The 18112-nt window shown below is 43.4% G+C and overlaps 1 protein-coding gene across 2 annotated transcripts in view; it reads right to left on the bottom strand.

The window, feature by feature from the left end:
• Window positions 1–1839: 1839 nt before the first annotated feature.
• CLMP (CXADR like membrane protein) overlaps window positions 1840–18112 on the bottom strand; it is a 63563-nt gene continuing 47290 nt past the window's right edge. For both annotated transcript variants that reach the window (XM_014593759.3, XM_059719837.1), the window contains 6 exons: window positions 14751–14908; window positions 11326–11527; window positions 9486–9653; window positions 8574–8696; window positions 6942–7083; window positions 1840–5329 (listed from right to left, as the gene is read on the bottom strand). In XM_014593759.3, the coding sequence (XP_014449245.1) occupies window positions 5035–5329; window positions 6942–7083; window positions 8574–8696; window positions 9486–9653; window positions 11326–11527; window positions 14751–14908 (1088 nt within the window). In that variant the 3' untranslated portion in view covers window positions 1840–5034. The remainder of the gene's footprint in view (window positions 5330–6941; window positions 7084–8573; window positions 8697–9485; window positions 9654–11325; window positions 11528–14750; window positions 14909–18112) is intronic.

The raw sequence follows: 18112 nt of genomic DNA, 5'->3' as shown, positions 1-18112 counted from the left end.
TTTGTATAGTTATACTAGGCCCCAGAAAGGTTGAAAGAAACTCCCCACTCCTGCACATGGGTGATAATACTGTCGGGAAGTGAGGGTGGGGTGTTCATATTAGCACTGCTATCTTTCTTTTCCAATAGCTGTCTGAAAGGGGCAGGATCCAGCAAAAAGGGGGCCAGGGCTCATTTGCCACCTCCACAATGCTGATGGGTGGCAATGCTCCACCCTTTCCAGCATAGACTTGAGCCCTGAATTGCCCTCAGGGCCCTCAGTCCTGCAACTGCCCACCCCACCATGCAATGCTAGACTGTATCCTTGAACAAGGACCAGGGGATTTGGTCTACAGCATTATTTTGTAAGGGTTTGCAGGTTTTGGGAAGCTTGGCAATGAGTCTTTGTTGTGCTTTAGTTTGTCATTAGCAGAATTTCTGTAAGACCTAAGAACAAGAGCTACTGGCGTACTCAAATTAAAGGAATAGTGGCTGTCAGATGATTCACTGTATTTTGTACAGCTGACTAATGGTAGTTTAAGGCAACCTAAAGAAACATGAGTCAGTGCAGGGAGGAGCGCTGAACTGCACAAGGCCAGAAGGTAAGGGCAGTACCTGTGATAAAGGCGGCCAATTTACAGTAATTCAGAGAAACAGGAGTTCAGTAGTCATAGAAATTAATATTTCCACATCTTTGCTGTGCAAAGACTGACTGCAGTATTTTTTTTTTTTTTACAGACAAACTTGGTCCCTACTCCAGGGCCTAGTGAACTCAGCCTTTCAGAACTAAAAGCAAACTTGGGGAAGGAATAGGGAAATTTAATAGAATATTTTTCTAATTCTTCTCCCTAATGATTTGTATTCCATCAGCTTCTGCCTGTCCAATGAGATCTGGTCCCCACTGAGCAAGGCACCATACAAACACATAGTGAAAGGTAGGTCTTGCCTGGAAAAAGATCCCAGTCTAACAATAAAGCATGTACATTTACATAATTTTATTTCTACTCCTAGATTCAAAATTCAGTGATTCCTCATATTTTATAAGAAAAACCCTTTGTTCAGTTGCCTTGCTTTATGTTAAAACTCCCTTGGCCTACTCTGTATGCTAGGAAATAATCTGCATAGAGGAAATAAATTAAAAATAAATGTGCTAACATAGCAAGGAGGGGCCCAGAACTGAGGCAGCAAGAGCCTTTCTTTCTGAGGGCAGTCAGTTCTTTCCTGTACTGGTGAGCAAAGTTGACACCTATCAAACAACTGGTTTGGCATTGTATTTTGCTTCCAATTGTGTAACTGTACTGCAAGTTGTCCTCAGTGACCTGCAAAATAAATAAATAAATAGATAAAAGAGCTGATACCCATTGCAACTGGAAACGTTTGCATAAAACATCCAGGGAAAAAAGAAAAGCCTGAACCCCTGTAATAATAATCAGGTTAGTTTTTAACAGTTTTAATGTCATCTTGCAAACCTTTTAGTTTATATATTTATAAACTCAGGTGTAAGGTTGAACCCGGTTCTCTTTATTGTGAGAACTGCATTTGGGCTGTATACCCAATATCTACCTTAACCCAAACCTGCAAGTGAAAGGCTGCATTGCTCAAGTCCCCAGAAAAACTCCTATTGGTTTCCATGAGGCCAGGAGTTTAATTCATATTTACCTACTATATTTTGTCTTGCATCTAATTTAGACTGAAAGGCCTGTGGGAGAGAGAGATTGTGGTTTCCCTCAGGTTTTAAAACCCTGTAAACACAGAATACTTATTAGTTTGCAGACAATATTTTTCTGATCTACAGCTTTCGCTTGGAACTTTGCCTCGCTGTGTATAGTACAAAAAAAAAAAAATCTTAGCAAACCGAACATTATTACAAGTTTAGCTGAACTGTAGTCTGTCTACCTGCAGCATCTTTATTTTAAAAAATCAACAAAAAACCAAACAAAAAACCCTCAATCCCATTACACTGTTGATTCAAAGGAATCTATAATAAATATGGTTTCCTCTGTGTTGCTCAGACACAATACAAGTACACCAATTATAGCAGATAGAAGAGAAAAGTAAACTCAGTTTAACCACTGAATCAAGAAAGCTACATAAGGGTGTATGTAATTACACTAGAGTAATAACTGGTATACAGCATAACAGTAAATGCTTCAAATACAATATTTTACAAAAGAGTTTGGTTTGTCATAACTTATTTCCCTCCTAAAACTCTTGATTGTTCCATGTTGAGCTCAGAAAACATCCCTTTGAAAATGAAATAAGTCACCTCTGAAATAATCACTTCCCTGTGTTCCCTTTGAATAGTTAGTTCTTCCCTTTTTTGGCTTCATTTTAAATGAAGTTCATTGCTGACTTCATTTTAAACCTGTAAGATCATTGGTACCTGGTTGGAACAGCAGCACTGTAGGCTTTTGCTGGTTTCAATTACATAATGGCGAGTTTGGCCGGCAGATCTAGAGTATCAAGTAAAGGCTCAAAAAGAATGTACAGTATCTTGTATCTAGACCTCAGCCAACTCAACTATGAATCCTTTACCTCCACTCTCTGGTAGTAGGCCACTGGTTACACATATATGAAGCTCTCTACTGAGCAGTCTGATCCAGTATTTACTTAAAATAAAGGATCTCAGAAATGTTAGAGAATGTGTTGGAGATACTCTGGGTAAGACGGTAGTCTCCTAACACCATGCAAACACCTGCTTGGTAAAATTCACCCTTGTGCAGAAGGCCAGCATAAAAACCGTGCACTGCAGGAGATGTTCTGCTTATGCTCTGCACCCTGAGGGCTTGTGGCACCTAAGAGATGCTTTGAAAGGCCCTCTATGCAGGGTGGGGAACCACAAATACTTATCAGCTACTTTTACCAAAGTAGCTGATGACAATGACTACACCCACCAGTTTATGCAGGGGTAGCTCTATCAGAAACTCCCTTGTGGTCAAAACAATGGCACAAGATCAAAAGAAAAACAGAAACAATGGCCAACCCTTGCCTCTCAACACTATACACTGTATCAGGGAAGCAGAAGTTTGACAAAATGTATTACAATCAGAGCTTTTCCCAATAGACTTCTATGATTAAATCTGGAACTCCCTTATGTAACAATAGTGGTTTGTTGCCATACTGATGGTGGAAACTTTGTATTTGGCACAAGGGAAGTAAGCATTTTTGCATGTGAGGATGAAGGGAGTAAAACTATTAGAAAGGAGAAGGTACTCAAACAATACAGGACAGGTATAATTCCTCCTGGACACTCTCAAGTGTCTTTGAAACAGCATTGCCTGATGAAAGTAAAATCAGAGTCTTGCATCTGATCAAGGCTTCGTACTTCTGGGGAAATCACAAGCAATAGCAATTCTTTTCTAAAGTTTCCATCAAAGCACCTCAAATACCCGGCCTCAGTTACAAAAAAGGGTAAGCATAATCCCTCAAGTGAAAGTAAGTTACTTGCTCAGTTCTCTGTACAGTACCAGGATGTCTCCAATATGGACTTTTTCCATGGAACAGAGACAACTCTCCCCTTCTCAGGTGAGAGAAAGAACAGGAACCAGTTACAATATTTCAGTCCTGAATACAGGAGTACAAACTTTAGGACTTTTCATACCGGCTCAGACCAGTGGCTCATCTAGTATCAAATCTGGTGTCTAATAGCAGCCAAGATCAAGCACTTCAAAAGGAAAGTGCAAAGAACACCATGCTGCACAATTATGGAATAATCTGCTTGTGGGAGTTTATCCCTAGCCCCCATCACACACTACTTGGTTGAAGCAGGCAGCTTTATATCCATCAGAAAGGTTTATCCTACCTAATGTCATCACCGATAACATTTCTATGCTTCTTGTAATGTCTAATCCTTTTTTGGAGCCCCACCGAGTCCTTAGCTTCTGTAACAGCGCGTGACAACGCCTTCCACCATGAGATGCGTTGTGCACAAAAGGTTGTTCATCTCTTAGTTTTAAATTTGTTGTGCACTTCCCTCACACAAGTCTTTATTAATGCATCTCAGCCTTCTATTCTGACAGGAATAAGGCAATCCAAGCACCTTGTTCTTTCAGCCCTAAGACTCTTGAAAAGGTTTCATCAGTACTGCTCACCCCGGCAGTGGTGCATTATCACTCCTGGGACTCAGAAGTGCACCCTCCCACACCATCAGATCCGTAGTCTGACTGCTCCAGGGGCCTCCTTTATTTGGGATTCAGGGCCTGATTCTGATCCTGATCTAATGTAAACTAGTTGTGTACCAATGTAGTTCCACAGAAATCAGTGTATCAACTCTTCAGAGTATGCTGGTGCTAATAAGATCAGAATCTGCTACTTTAACACAATCATAACTCTATGAATTCAGTGCTAAGCTTCCTCTTGCAATTAATGCATTTCTCTCACCAACTAAAGAGGGACATTTCTTCAATACAAAGGCTAGTCCAGACTTTTACATTAAAGCTGATTCTCAATGACATTTCAAGTTGTCACTTTCCCTTTTGTTCACATCCCAGCTTCCTATAACATTTCACCAAGGCAAATGCAAAGAATCTGAAGCAGTTGTTAAATTCCCTTTGAAGCTGATCTGAGGACCATTCTCAGTGAAGACTATGAGACTGTGCCTCAGATGACAAGGCAATGGCTCATTTACAGGCTTTAAAAAATCTGTACAAATGACCTCTCCACCCCACGCCCCATGAAAGCCCCCTAGCCTATAACATAGTTTCTTTCTCTATTGATCCCTTTTTTTAAAAAAAAACAGTGAGGTTTGGTTCCAGACCCCAAAACATTACACATCCAGATTTTTCAGCTGTATTTTTAGGGACTGGACACTCCCTTTTTTAAAGAGTTAATTTCAAAAAGAAAATCCCTTTCCCTCAACTTCAGTTCCTTTTTTAAAAAACTGTATCGGAAACTCAGTGCAGGAATATGTAGACAGTCAAAGGTGAGAACTTCCTGGCGTGAGTGATTAAAAATAAGCTGACCTGCAAGATAACAAGCTAATCTAACACTTCATATAGGACGTGTGATGTGTACAGTAGTTCTGGATGGCAGGAGTCTCAGGACAGCTGGCAAGCAGTCAGACAGTCTGGAAGGCCCGGCTTTGAGCAGGCACCATGATGGGGATGGCTCCTGTTTTCTTCAGGCTTGCGTGATCGACTTTCTTTGGATCTATTTCCTTTCCTTCACCATCCACCTGGCTGTACCGCGGAGGAGCTATCTGAGGGGTGGCCTCCGTTGACAAAGTCCGTTGGCTACGAGAGGCACTGTTGGCTGTTGATCTTGTCGAGGAAGAGCCTGAACGTGAGCTTCTGGAGCCAGAAGAGGAGGAGCCTGGTTTGACTAGACGGGCTTTTGGGGCCTCTGCATCTTCTCTGCAATCAAGCAAGGGATGTTGGGATTAAAACAGCAAAACTGGAATGGAAACACCCACAGATTATACCCAATTGAGTTGCCACTAGGAACAACGCATGTTCATTAAGGTTCTCAATTATTTATAAGACAGACAAGTAGGTCTAGTGGTCTAAGCACAGTACCAGGACTCCTGGTTTCAGTTCTACTTGGCATCTAACTTCCCGTGTGTCCTTGCAGCAAGTACCTTAAATTCTCCAACCTTCACCTAAACTTTCTGTAAAATAGGTTTAACAACACATTTCTCTCATGGCTTTATTTTAATCAGAATAGGGCTTTGACAGCCGTGGGAGGCATGCAGAGCACGAGTGCAAAGGAGTTCAGATATCAGCAGTCTTATTCTATATTTCTAACTCATAATGCATGAGTACTTGTTCGCTGGAGCAGAAACCAGTGGGACCAGTTAAGAAGTAAAATGCCACTAGTATAAGCGGGCAGTATCAGGCACAAAAAAGGAAGGAGAAGAGGCAGAGTGAGGAGAGATGGCTGAACAGACGATGTAGGAAGCTGAGACGGAAACAAAAAGAGGAAGAGAAATGGGTAGTGAGAGACTGAAGCTGAGAAAGCAGGTGAGAGACAGGCAGGGAACCTCTGTCAGCAGGCTAGGGCTTAGCAAAGCAAACAGCTTATTTCCAGCACACAAGGCACTTAAATAGTCATCCTGACCCATAACTGGGCAGAGAACCACTGCTGAATGGATTAGAAAGACTCCCACTTAAAGATGAGAGGATGTCAAGTGAGGCCAGGCAGTCCTTCTTAAACAGAATTAAGGCCAAAAGAAAGCAAAAGGTTCTCTCCCAGGGCATGGCTTGCTGAAATATGTTCCCAGAGATTTCCTCTTCCTTATGGAGGACTCATGCTACATCTGGGAAAAACCTGTCAGGCTGGGTGGGCGGGCTGACGGGCTTCCGTCATATTCATGGAACAAGCGAGTTCAAATACTGTGTCAGCATTGTTGCTACACCTGCCCAGGACAGAGATTCACTCCTCATTCTCATGCTAAAATAGTTCCCTCGCCCTGAAATGAATTCACAAGTGCAGTTGTTAAATGCAGCCAGAAAGACTGCAAGAACATGCCTGTCCCACCGTACCCCAGACAGGAATCAAAACTGAGAATAAATCAGTAAAGTATTTCAGAAACCCAAGGGCATTTTCCTGAATTGTGTTCAGTAAAGAGATAAATATAGATAAAGATAAAGAGATAAAGGCTCAAGAGTGATGGGAATGGTGGTGTCTGCATGTGTATGTACACACACATGCATGTTTGGGGGTGGGGGGGGAGAGAGAGACCAGATTTTAATTAAAGTCTATTTAATGTCTTTGTGAATATTGTATACTATGCTTATATTTGGAGTATACTATTTTATCTCTATTTTATTTTCCCTGCAATAACATCCTTGTTATCAAGAATCTCATTAATGACATGTCACTCTGGGAGCCTTACAGTCTTTTTTATCACAGGATCTACAAAGAGGGAGTTGGTTGTTCCTTGATAGACAGCAGAAACCACGTCAGCTTGGATAATGCTCAGTGTGTGTGAGCCTGAAAAGGGAGAGGCTAATGAGAGGGAGTTACCTGATTTCATTTGGGGTGTCTTCTTCTTCATATCTCTTCTTTTCCTTCCTCTTCATAGTCAGCCGCACACTCAGCAGAATCAGGCACAATCCCACCAGCCCCCCAGTCACTGCTCCAGCAACCATCCCGATATTTTGTGCATCTGTTATACCAGAAAGTAAATACATGCAGATTGGTAGATTGTCTCTGGAGTCATATAGTCAAGACCTCCCCGGGTTCCATTCATTATTGGCAATGGGATTTCATGGGAGTTAGTTAAAACAGTTTATTTAATCAATTTATTCCGGCTTTTTCTGCAGTCAGAGGTAGCACAGGATACATTTAAACTGATTTTTAAACCTCGCACAGCATGGTTGCTACCATATTGGGGAAGCCATGCGACTCCAACAGCACCGAACAAAAACTGGGGTGCCCATGATTCAGGCCAACATTTAAACAGGGAGAGGACCCCTGATCAGCATGACCCCAGAGCAGAAGGGGACGTGTGGGTAAACAGACAGGTCAATCCTCTGTAAAGCAAAGCAGCGTGAGGAGTGTTAGAGGCAAACAATTTCGTTTTTATGAACAGGTATGTCCATATGGTCAAAATGAACTCCATCCAATGGCACAGTGGATTATTTTATTCAGAAAAAAGAACTAGATTTAAAACAAAATAAAACCTGTATGGACAGAAGGCGTTTTCATAAAAAAAGTGAATGTGAGAACAAACACCTCCCTTTCTAGATAAGCTTCAATTGAGCCAATGCAAACTCCAATTTCTTTCAATTTAGGGGTGACTTATTTTGGCTTTGCTAAAACTTGTGTCTTTAGGGCTTATCTACACACAGAGTTGTGCCAGCTTAGTGGGATTTTAAAATAACTGAGTTAAAATACTGCAAAACTGGTGCTGTGTGGACTCTTTTTTCAGTTCAGCCCATCTGCTTCAGGTTAGCTAAGTCGGTTGTGATGGATTTAAATTAAACCGCTGCTACTCGCCAACCGAACCAAGTGTCTACAATTGAGCTAGTATCAGTTTAGGGTGCAGGCACACACCCCACCCCCCTCTTGATGATGTAGTGGCCAGGTGTGATATTCAGAGCTCTGGTCTTTATGCAGAAGTCGTCAAATATGTATTTAAGGGAAACGAGGCAAATGTCACTTTCAATCAGCATATTTTTTGTTTCAGAGTAAGTCTTTGCAGGCAGTTTTTTGACAGATTCTTCTCTTAATTGGGACAGATGCTTCATTTGGAATCAGGAAGATAGACAGTCTGCAGAAATGTTACAGTTAACAGGAATCTACCGCACAGTTGTTAACATTGTAAATGCAACCACCAGAGAAGCTGCAAAGTTCACAATTCAGTTTTATTCCCAGTGCCTTGTCAGGCAGTTGTTCACAGAGGCAGAGCCTCTAAGGACCCAGAGTGCTTGAACCATGTTTATTCTACCCCAGGTTATATCAGTGAATGTTATACAAACTTATAAAATGAATTAGAGAGCAACAAGGAGGTGCTGCAGATTATGCAAGTGCTAAAGTTAACTCAAAGGTGTGGCAAGAGTCTTGCACAGGCATGGGGTATCTATCTATCAGCAGAAGAGGAACTGCTGGGAAATCCTGCCATGGCCGTAGTGTTTGCTGCCCTCTGATACTCACACCGCACTTTCACCTGCACAGTGCAGCTTTCCTGTCCAGCCTCATTGTAGGCAGTGCATTGGTAGGACCCCGCAACCATCTGTGTGAGATTCTTCAGCAGGACTTGCCCCGGGTTAGAAATATCTGAAACAGAAAAAGAAACTATTAATCAATAAGAAAATTAATCAATAATAAAAATAGGCAGGAAGTCTGGCCCAACGGACAAAGTACTGTACTGGCACACAAGACAGCAGTTTGTTTATTTTTAGCTCTGCCACTGACTTGTGCTGTGTCCTTAAGTCACTTCTCACTGCCTCTCTTTCCTCTCTGACCTTCTGTCTGTCTTGTTCATTTAACTCACAAGCTCTTTGGTGCAGAGAGCTCTTTTTGTCTCATGTGCAAGCTCTTTTACCGCATGTTTGCACAACACCTGCCACACTAAGTTCCAGTATTGGAAATGGGTTTAGTTGCAATGGTAAAAGAAATAACTGCTTACTTACAGACAGCAAATAAGTTGTGCTCCTCTACCACCTTTTAAGCAAAAGTCACTTTAAAATGAATGAACAATTAGCATGGGTCATTCTGGGTCATCAAGCAGTACAACCAAACACTTAGATTATAAGATTCTTGAGCAGGGGCAGTCTTTTTCTTATAGGGATGTACAGCACCTAGCACATGTCCAAAAGGAATTCTGTTTTTTGCCTAGTGTTACAACATCAGTTGGTGGCAGATCTGAGAGTGGGAGAAAAATAGAAGTTTAACCTCACTTTTTTGGCGGATGCCCCTCTCTCTGCCCCTTGGCCCTGCCACTTTTTTAGGTTCAGCACTTCTGACCATATCCAAAAAAACCCACACCCCACTTTTTGTGGGGTGGATGGTTTTTTTGTTTGCTGAAGCACAGTGAGAATTAAGAGGAAGAATGGCATGACTTACTGACTCGTGACGTGGGTGGGAGGTGTCCAACTTTTCCTTCCTCATCAGTTATACGCTGCCATTGGTATGTGATAGGAGCTGTGCCAGAGGCTGAATTGCACTGCAAGGAGACTTCCTTTCCTTCAGATAAATCACCTTCTATCCAGCATTTGGGCTTGGCAGGTTTCTCTGAAAGAGACGGGGTTGTGGAGCAATAGTCAACTTTTGAAATCAATGCAACTCTTGCCACTTATTTTGGCGGGGCCAGGATTTCACCTTAGGGAGCAAAGCAGGGAACCCCCCCACCACAACGACCGTATTCAGTAAGAACCAAGGGTTGCTCTTGGATAGGGTTACCATACATTTGGGGCCAGTGCACGTGATTGCAGGGCTGGGCCAGCTGGGAGATGCTGCATAGGGGTGGCCAGGCCATCTGGCATGGCACTGGAGACCCAGCCCAGGGCAGGGGGTGCCACAGGCCTCCCCTCTTCCCTCCCATTCATGCCAGGACCAGACTCACTTTGCTTTCACCTGCATGAACTGCAGTCACTGTGCTCCAGCCCAGTTGGGACAGGGGCAGCTGGGAGCCCCCTCCAGCGTGGCTGGGGGGGAGCCAGGGCTGCAGGCTGGGAGTGCAGGGCAGCAGCAGGGCCAGGGGGCAGCAGGTCAGGAGATGCAGCAGCAAGGACGGGGGCTGTGGTTTGGGAGTGAGGGGCACCAGCATGGCTTTGAGGCTTGGGGGTCTGCGGGTTGGGAGCGAGGGGCACTACAGGGCCAGGGGGATGCAGGTTGGGAGTGAGGGGCAGCAGCAGGGACAGGGGTCTGCAGGTCAGGAGTGAGGTGTCCCCACAACAGGTGTCCTCTTTTTTGGAACTGGAAATATGCCCGTAACCCTACTCTTGGAAATGCAGCTGACCCTGCTAGCAGGGTACAGATTTTCTTTGGCTCCTCATGACGAGGGAGCAAGAGGACATGATTGCCAGCACTTTCTAAGAGCTGCTTTTCCCATTGAGCCATCTTGGGTGTGTCAATGAAGCCTGCTGCTACCTGATGGTCATTATTTTGGGGCCCTTGCAGCAATGACTCCTCCTGCAGTCTGAGGTGAGGAAACAGAAATAACTTGATGCACCAGTGCAATTCTCCCATCAGGATTTATACCAGGGTAAGGGAGGCCACAGCATCAGCTTTGGGATCTAGGTACCATCTACAACCCCCATGAATGACTCAGGAAAATTTGGGATGTGGGCTTAATCCCTGTCATTACTTTAAGGGTCACCCCTGTATTGCCAAACCTTTTTCATCACACTTCCCCTTCATTCAGCATGTGCTGTGACCTGCTTCTCCTTTCCTTCCCCTTTCTTCTTTCTCATCCTCCCGTCAGGGTACCACATCCCCTGGTCTCTAGGTTAATTGCCTACTTACTAAAAATACTCAAACACAACCCTTTCAACCAAGGAGGCAAAATGCCAATCCCAGCATCTTGCTTTGGTCAGACTTGGAGCCAGCTCCTGGTGCTGAGATTTGGATCCAGAGGCCTCTGATGACATCATTATGAGGTCATTGCCCACACAGCTACAATGGCATTCCAGTTTTTATGATGAGATCAGAGAGATGCTCTGGAAAGGAAGGTTGCTATCATTCTGCAGGAGGTTACACTGACCTACAAAGAGCGCTTTCAGCTCCTCTCTGTGGCTGTCCTTCACCAGAAAAATGCAAAGGCAAATGTAAGGCTTGAGCATGAAACTTGATCATGAGATACTGGGAGACAGCCCAGGTGTATCTCTTCCATGCTGAAATAAATCTGCTTGAAGGAACTGAATCTAATGGGGGGGGTTTTTAGACACCAACAAAACGACCTTACCTAGAACCTTCAGCGTGATGTGAGTCCATTCATACTGCCCGGCATTTTTAACTTTACACGTGTACTGTCCCGCATCGCTGGGCTGCAGAAATATGATCTGTAGGGAGGCATCTCCAGCTAGGAAATTAGAGTTGAAGGAAAAGCGACCCTTCTGCTCAACGTTAAAGTCATTATAAACCTTGTCTCCAGAGTAAGTAATAACCTGATAAGCAAAGATAGACCCTGATCAGCCAGTTGCCACATGACTTTATCATACTGATCAACTGAATGAAAGAACTGCCGGAGCCTCATGCATGAAACCAGATGAGCTTGCTTTGGATAATTGCTTTGGCTGTTACACAGACATTAGGAATGATTCAACAGTTAAGGTTGCACTGGGCTTTCATCCTTTAGCAGGAATTTAATTCCTGTAATTACCCTGTCACATTTCACTTTAGAAAACCACAGTAGACACGCTTAGGTCTTGTCTTATTTGGGTATTCATAGGGTTTATACAGGAGCAGTGTCAGGTACAGTGTGGTTGTTTTCCCTATGCACTGGTGCAAACAGCACTGCACTTCCACCCACCCACCTTAGGTACTTATGTGGCCCCTTACATCTTAAAGGTGTTTATCCTCAGAATACACCTGTGAAGCAGGACTTACTTTGTGGATGAAGAGTAGAGACAATGGACATAAGTGACTTGCCCAAGGTTACACAAGAAGTCTGTCTCAGAGCAGGAGACTAAACCCAGGTTTCTCAAATCCCAGCCTGGCACCAGAAACCCAAGTGTAGACAAGGCCTTGAGCCTCATTATTTTTTACAGTGGCCTCTGATTTTGAGGCCCAAGGAAGGGTATTTGGCACCCCAAAGTCTATCCCAACAATGCAGTTTGTCCAATAAAAGATATCGCCTACAAAAACCCTTGCCTCTTGCTCTGATTTGGTGCATCTCAATGCTTGGCTGCCCTGCTTGTGTCATCATAGCCTTTATTTTCAGGGGTGCTGAGCTCCCATTGACTTCAGTCAGAGTGCTGGGTGCTCATAAAATTCAGATGCCAAGCATCTCAAGGTGGACACCCAGAATCAGAGACCATTTCTGAAAATCTGACTGGGAGACTTCCAGTAGCCCTTGGCTATTTTGAAGCTTGGTTGTTTGACCTGAAAGTAAATGTGAGTGTTCATATTTCCTTAACTGCCAATTACCTTCATTTTTAGGGCTGGTGTTTGGAAATGTAAGCGAGGAATCTTAATTATAATACGTATATCTAGATCTTACATATCACGGTTCATCAGTATCAAGGAGGTCAGCAGCAATAATCTCATTTTACAGATTGGGAAACTGAGGCACAAACAAGTGAAGCAATTTGCTTAAGGTTTCTCAGAAAGCCGTGGCAGCGTTGGGAACAGAGTCCTGGTCTCCTGAATCCCAGTCCACTGCACCATCCGCCGGGTTTCGCTGCCTATTTATTTATTTTTGGGACGTGTTCAAACAGTTAAATCTCCTACATGAATCCATTTCCTTTCCATCCCAAAGGGCGCTAGAGTACTTTAGAGTGGGCCAAATTCTCGTCCCGCTGAAGAGTACAGTATTGAGTCTTAAATAAAATAACCGCCTTGCCCACCAGGGAGATGAGAAGGGTGTATCACTGCTGAGTACTGGGAAAAGTAGTGTATTCAGTTGAAACTTCAGGGGTTGAAATCTTTCCTGGAAACTGAGTTTAGCTTCCTCATTCTTACAAAACGGCTCTATGTAATCTTTAAATAACCACAAGTGGTTACGACCTCCTAGTTATGTCTCATCAGAAAGAGGCAGTTCTGGTTTGATTCAAGTATCGCCCCTTGCCTGTTCCTCGGGCTGACTCAGAAGGATGCAGGCCAGCCTGAATTCAGTAAGCCCTTGAGAAGTCTATCTAGCTCCTTTGCAGGAGGTGTTTTTGGTATCTGACCGAATCAGGCCCTTTTTGAGAGATCTCTCGACTTGTCTCCTCATATAAACCATTTTTGGCTTCTTGACTATTTTATGGCCATTTTGTGCAATGGAACTTTTTTTTTTTTTTTTTTGCCTGTGGAAATCTGGAGCAATTTTTTCTTCAACAGATGGATCAGATTAACTCCTGGCACCTTTCTTCATCATTTCTTTTCTGCCATTGTGTGCACAACGGATGTGGGTGATGTTGAGCAAGAGCCATGGCTGTGCAGAACAGCATTTATTCAGTGTGAGTCATTAGAAATGAAGTGAATGTTAATCTTTTGACTTTTTGAGGCAAATGCTAAAACGTGTTTGTGTACTAAGTGCATCTCTTGTACCAACCGGAAAAAAAAGTGTAAATTTCTAAAAATCTGGATTTATCTTTTTTTCTCTGCTAAAGGATATAAGCTGGGGCCTGAGCTTTGGTGGGAGCTGCTAGACACAGCTGAGATTATAAACTCTTGGTGACCTGGAGCATTTTTATGCTGTGTTTGTGCGGCACCTTTCACAGCGGTGCCCTGGGTGCTACAACAGAACAAATTCAGAGTAACAGGAGTTACTGTAACACAAGCTGGTAATAATAATTGTATTTTTTTATTGATGCTTATATCACAAAGAAGAAGAGGTTGATCCAGCTTTTGTTGAGCTACAGAACACTGCAGCATCTTACAGGCCTACTGAGGCATTACAAGTCCTTTGAGGAATAATAATGACAACCTTGGACAAGGCTGTCACTCAGTTAGAAGGCTGCATCTTTTACCAATTTACTATTGTTTTTACTCATAGAGAAGCAAGAACCTATGCTGCTCTGGGTAATTTATTATCATAGAAAATAGTCTTGTTACAAACCCTAGAACAGGTACATATACTCCAAATAGGGGAAGGGAGCTGGCTTTTAGTCGGTATGTGCTGCCTTTTGAATTTCAGGCAAGGAGACCTTCAAAGACATTCAGACATTTCCTCCTTTTTACAGAAAACTTCCTCACTCTCCGGGGGGATTTCCAGGAGAGGCAGGAAGGTACAAAGTTCAAAAGGGCCTATTTCAATAGCAAATACGGCAAGGGACACATGAAAACCAATCACTTAACTCCCATTCCCTCCTTGATGGTGCAGCATTGCTGGGGTGTTGAAAACTACCTTATGGGGCAGTTCAGAGCCAAACCTCGGTCCTGAACTCTGCGTTTAATTTTGCACAACTGCTCTGACAATGCAGGCCCACCCTTAGCTTAAAGTGTTTAAAACAAAGTCAGCTGAGTGCCATCAGCGCAGCCTCCAGTATAGATGCACCTATCTCTGTTCACCTTCATTCGTGATAGATAAACCAGCGCTGCTTTTTAAAACATAAGTTCTTCTGTGCCTTTGAAACCCTGTTTTGAGTCTCTGCACACACGCAGGCTAGTATTGATACCAACCGATGGGAGTAATCGTGGGGTTTTCTTTTGGTGGACACTAGCCGTGGCTAGATGGGTGCTTACCACTTTCTGGTCCACTTCAGAAACTTGTAGTAGCCACTCAATATCCAGACTTTTTGGCTCCAGGAGGCCCAGACGGTGGTGACAGGGCAGAGTAACGTTTTCTTCAGCCACCCTCTTAAATTCTGTCTGAGCCTCAGACACCCAAATGTAGCAGAAAGCTGAGGGACAGAAATCAACAGTCAGTGACCAAGATTAACAATATATCTCCAAACCGATAGGTTCACGTGGGTCAGATTTCACCAGAGTGTTCCTCACTTGCATCAAAGAAAATGCAGTAGCTTTGCTAGTGGACCCATTGCAGTGGATTAAAAAGGGCACCTCGAAATAGCAGGTTGGAGTCACCCCCGTGTTTCAGCCTGAAGAACAGGAGGCTTTAGTCTCCAGATTTCTCAATATCAGATTCAAAGGAAGCTTTGATTAAAAAATTAATACCCAAGTCAAAATAGTCTCACCACCCTGAATGCTCTGCCCCAACATGCAGAGTCTTATATGCACCTGCTGTCTACAAAGCACTTATTCATTTGCCAGACTTTTATCAGCCAAACTGGTCACCAAAGCACGACATTAGGAGATTACCTAATTCTAAGGAATTAGGAGATTAGGAAATTAATTAGGAGACTACCTAATTCTAAGGATCGGGCTCAGTCTGCAGCTCTGGAAATAAAAAGTCAGGTTGGGATATAGAAGTCCAGTCTTACGTACGGGAGGCACAGCACAGCACAGCTAGGTTAGTGAATTGGTCCTGAATCCTAGTTTTCATGAATTATAGGTTGGCATAAAAAGAGAGTTTGCTGTAAAAATATGCCACCCTGAACCACTAGAGGGAATCAGATCCTTAGCTATATTTCAGATCACGTAAAAGGAAGGCACAAGAACAGCCCTGGGAGAGCATATGCAAAACATTATGTTTCGAAAGTCCGTTGTTAATAGCACAACTCCCTGCGTCATCATGAAACTCAGCTGCTTTAGGGTTACTTTGTGAACATGAAAGCCCGCCCTGTTCCAGTGAAATGTTGTGTGTGTGTGTGGGCTCTTTTCCCGGTACTGAGTCACTTTGAAGGTTGGCACTGAAACCATGCAAATCACACGGCCTTGATCGGAAATACATCGCTAGATGCTACTTTGGATTTTGATTCGGACTGTCCCACGTTCAGAGGTCCTGGGAGAATGCTTGGCCGTCTTTAGCTCTGACAATGAAATTAGTCAGAAATACCATTTTTTCCCCTCTTTTTTCACATGAAGCTTTGGGGTCTGTTTGAACATAATTTTCAAATAAAAAATTGGGTACGCTACACTGCTTGTGGATTAGCCAGCCGCTTCCAGAGATCGTCGTTAAATACAAAGGATGGCAGAAAGATACAGAGCACATGGAGGGATCTTACATTTTCTGAAGGCAGAAACTCCAGTTGCATTTTACCTTAGTGATGCACTTTGCTCTCAGGGGTCGGTCACATCACCGCGAATTACCCATGTGTTTAAAAAGCACGTTAAGAAGTCAGACACGTACACAGTGGTGCCACTCAATAATTATATGAATCGGGTTCCCCAAAAGTCGTGGCATACAAAAAGAAACTTAATAATTTGCTGAATCTCTTCAATGAGCTAAATTAAAAACTATGCATATCCTGTAAAATCTCTGCCCCGTGGGTGAAATCATAATTTTTATGCCTAGTTACCCAGTCACAGGCTCACCCCAACTGCCCTTAGTATTCCTTTTACATAGATTTTTCCTTTATTTTCCTTGAAAGGCCCTAGGACAAGAAACCAGATAAGTAACCCACAAGCAGGCTAAAGGCAACTCCCTCTCTTTTATGCTCTTGCATTCTCACCTTTGCTACCATAAACTTTAAAATTGGGTGGAGTCTTACTATAATTTTGCCTCCCCCATGCTGCTCTCTGCAAGAGCTAACAAGCCGTGTATCAGTCATGCTGGCTCGTTTCTTTAAAGGGAAAATTATTTTCCATTATAGCAGAATTCACTGGTGTCAAAGCTTCTAGTGACTACAACAAGGTCACTTTTTTCCATCTGCCAAGTGCAATTATTTATTCCTTCTAATTATTAATGCCTCCTTTCTGCTGTGGCCCTGATTGCTGGGGGGCTCCTTTAATTAAGGCACTAACACTCACTAGGTGACTAAACAATTTGCTTAATTGATCTGCCACTACAATAATTGTTCACATAGCGCTGACTAAATTCCCAAAGTCCTTTGCCAGCAAAGTACTACTTTGTGTATAGTCAAGTTTGCATTCTCTAGCATTACAGCACCTGGTTTTTGATGCTTTCAAAGTCGTGGGCAGGAATATAGAAGGGAGATCCTTAGCTTTCCACATTTTCCCGGTGCATGAGCACTTCTTTCCTTCCTACCTGGTTCGGGTTGGGAGAGAGAACATGGGAGTTCTCTGCCAGGATGTGGATCTCCCAGTTGGTGATGGGATGCATTGAGAAGATACAACGGGCAGATGTTTCAAGACAGGCCTTTGATTTTGGAGGCCTTTACCTCTTGGGTGTCTGATCTGAGATGCACTGGAACTGATGCACTTTTGTCCTGCACCTTGTCAAGTGCCAGGGCCGACTGATTGCAAAGGAGCGGCAAAATCCTGCCAATCTGAATGAAAGAGCTTTTTTACCCCCTTTCCACTGATTCCAGACTGTTTGCACAGCTGTAAACAGCTGGAAAGATGAAGAAGGCTCCATGTCTGAAGACCCAAACATTTAAGGCCTAGTTTTAAAATGATGGCTGTAGCTGGCAAACAGGCCTCACACACTTCCTAAGACCTAGGCACAGTCTCAGACAGAAGCACCACGAATACTATGAAGTAAGATGTGAGTAGATTAATAACTTATCTCACTGATGGAAACAGGCACTAAAGACTGAGCCTAAGGATCTCATGGATTATTTTAATGATTCATTACTGGGTAAAGAACAAGACTCCTTTTAAGTTTCCTACAGCATACAGTGAGTGCAGGCAGGCAGCAAATAGAGAGATGAGATCAAATGAAACCTGATTTTGCCAATTAACATTTTAAGCTGCATATTAAAAAAATCTGACTGAAAAGGGCGGGCGCTGCCTATGGCCCTTCCTAATCTTTTGCATGGGTATCTCTGGGCTGATAAGATCGAACGTGTACTGTTTTACTAGCACCTGCTTAGTATACAGTGCTGTAGTAAAGCTAAGCAATGTATGAGCAATGGGCCGCTACGCTGCACTTCCACGGCTTCTTACAAGACTATCAAGCCACACGAGGGCAGATTCCACCAGTATAAAATGCGTGGTGCCCTGACGATGTAGATTAACAAGTTCTTACAGTATGGGTGGACAGAATATGGCCCGCAGGCCACATCTGGTCCGCCAACTGATTG

This window comes from Alligator mississippiensis, chromosome 16 (assembly GCF_030867095.1).
Source record: "Alligator mississippiensis isolate rAllMis1 chromosome 16, rAllMis1, whole genome shotgun sequence".
NCBI lineage: Eukaryota > Metazoa > Chordata > Crocodylia > Alligatoridae > Alligator > Alligator mississippiensis.
Note: the sequence above shows the minus strand (reverse complement) of the source record. Positions and strands in the feature narration are given on the sequence as shown.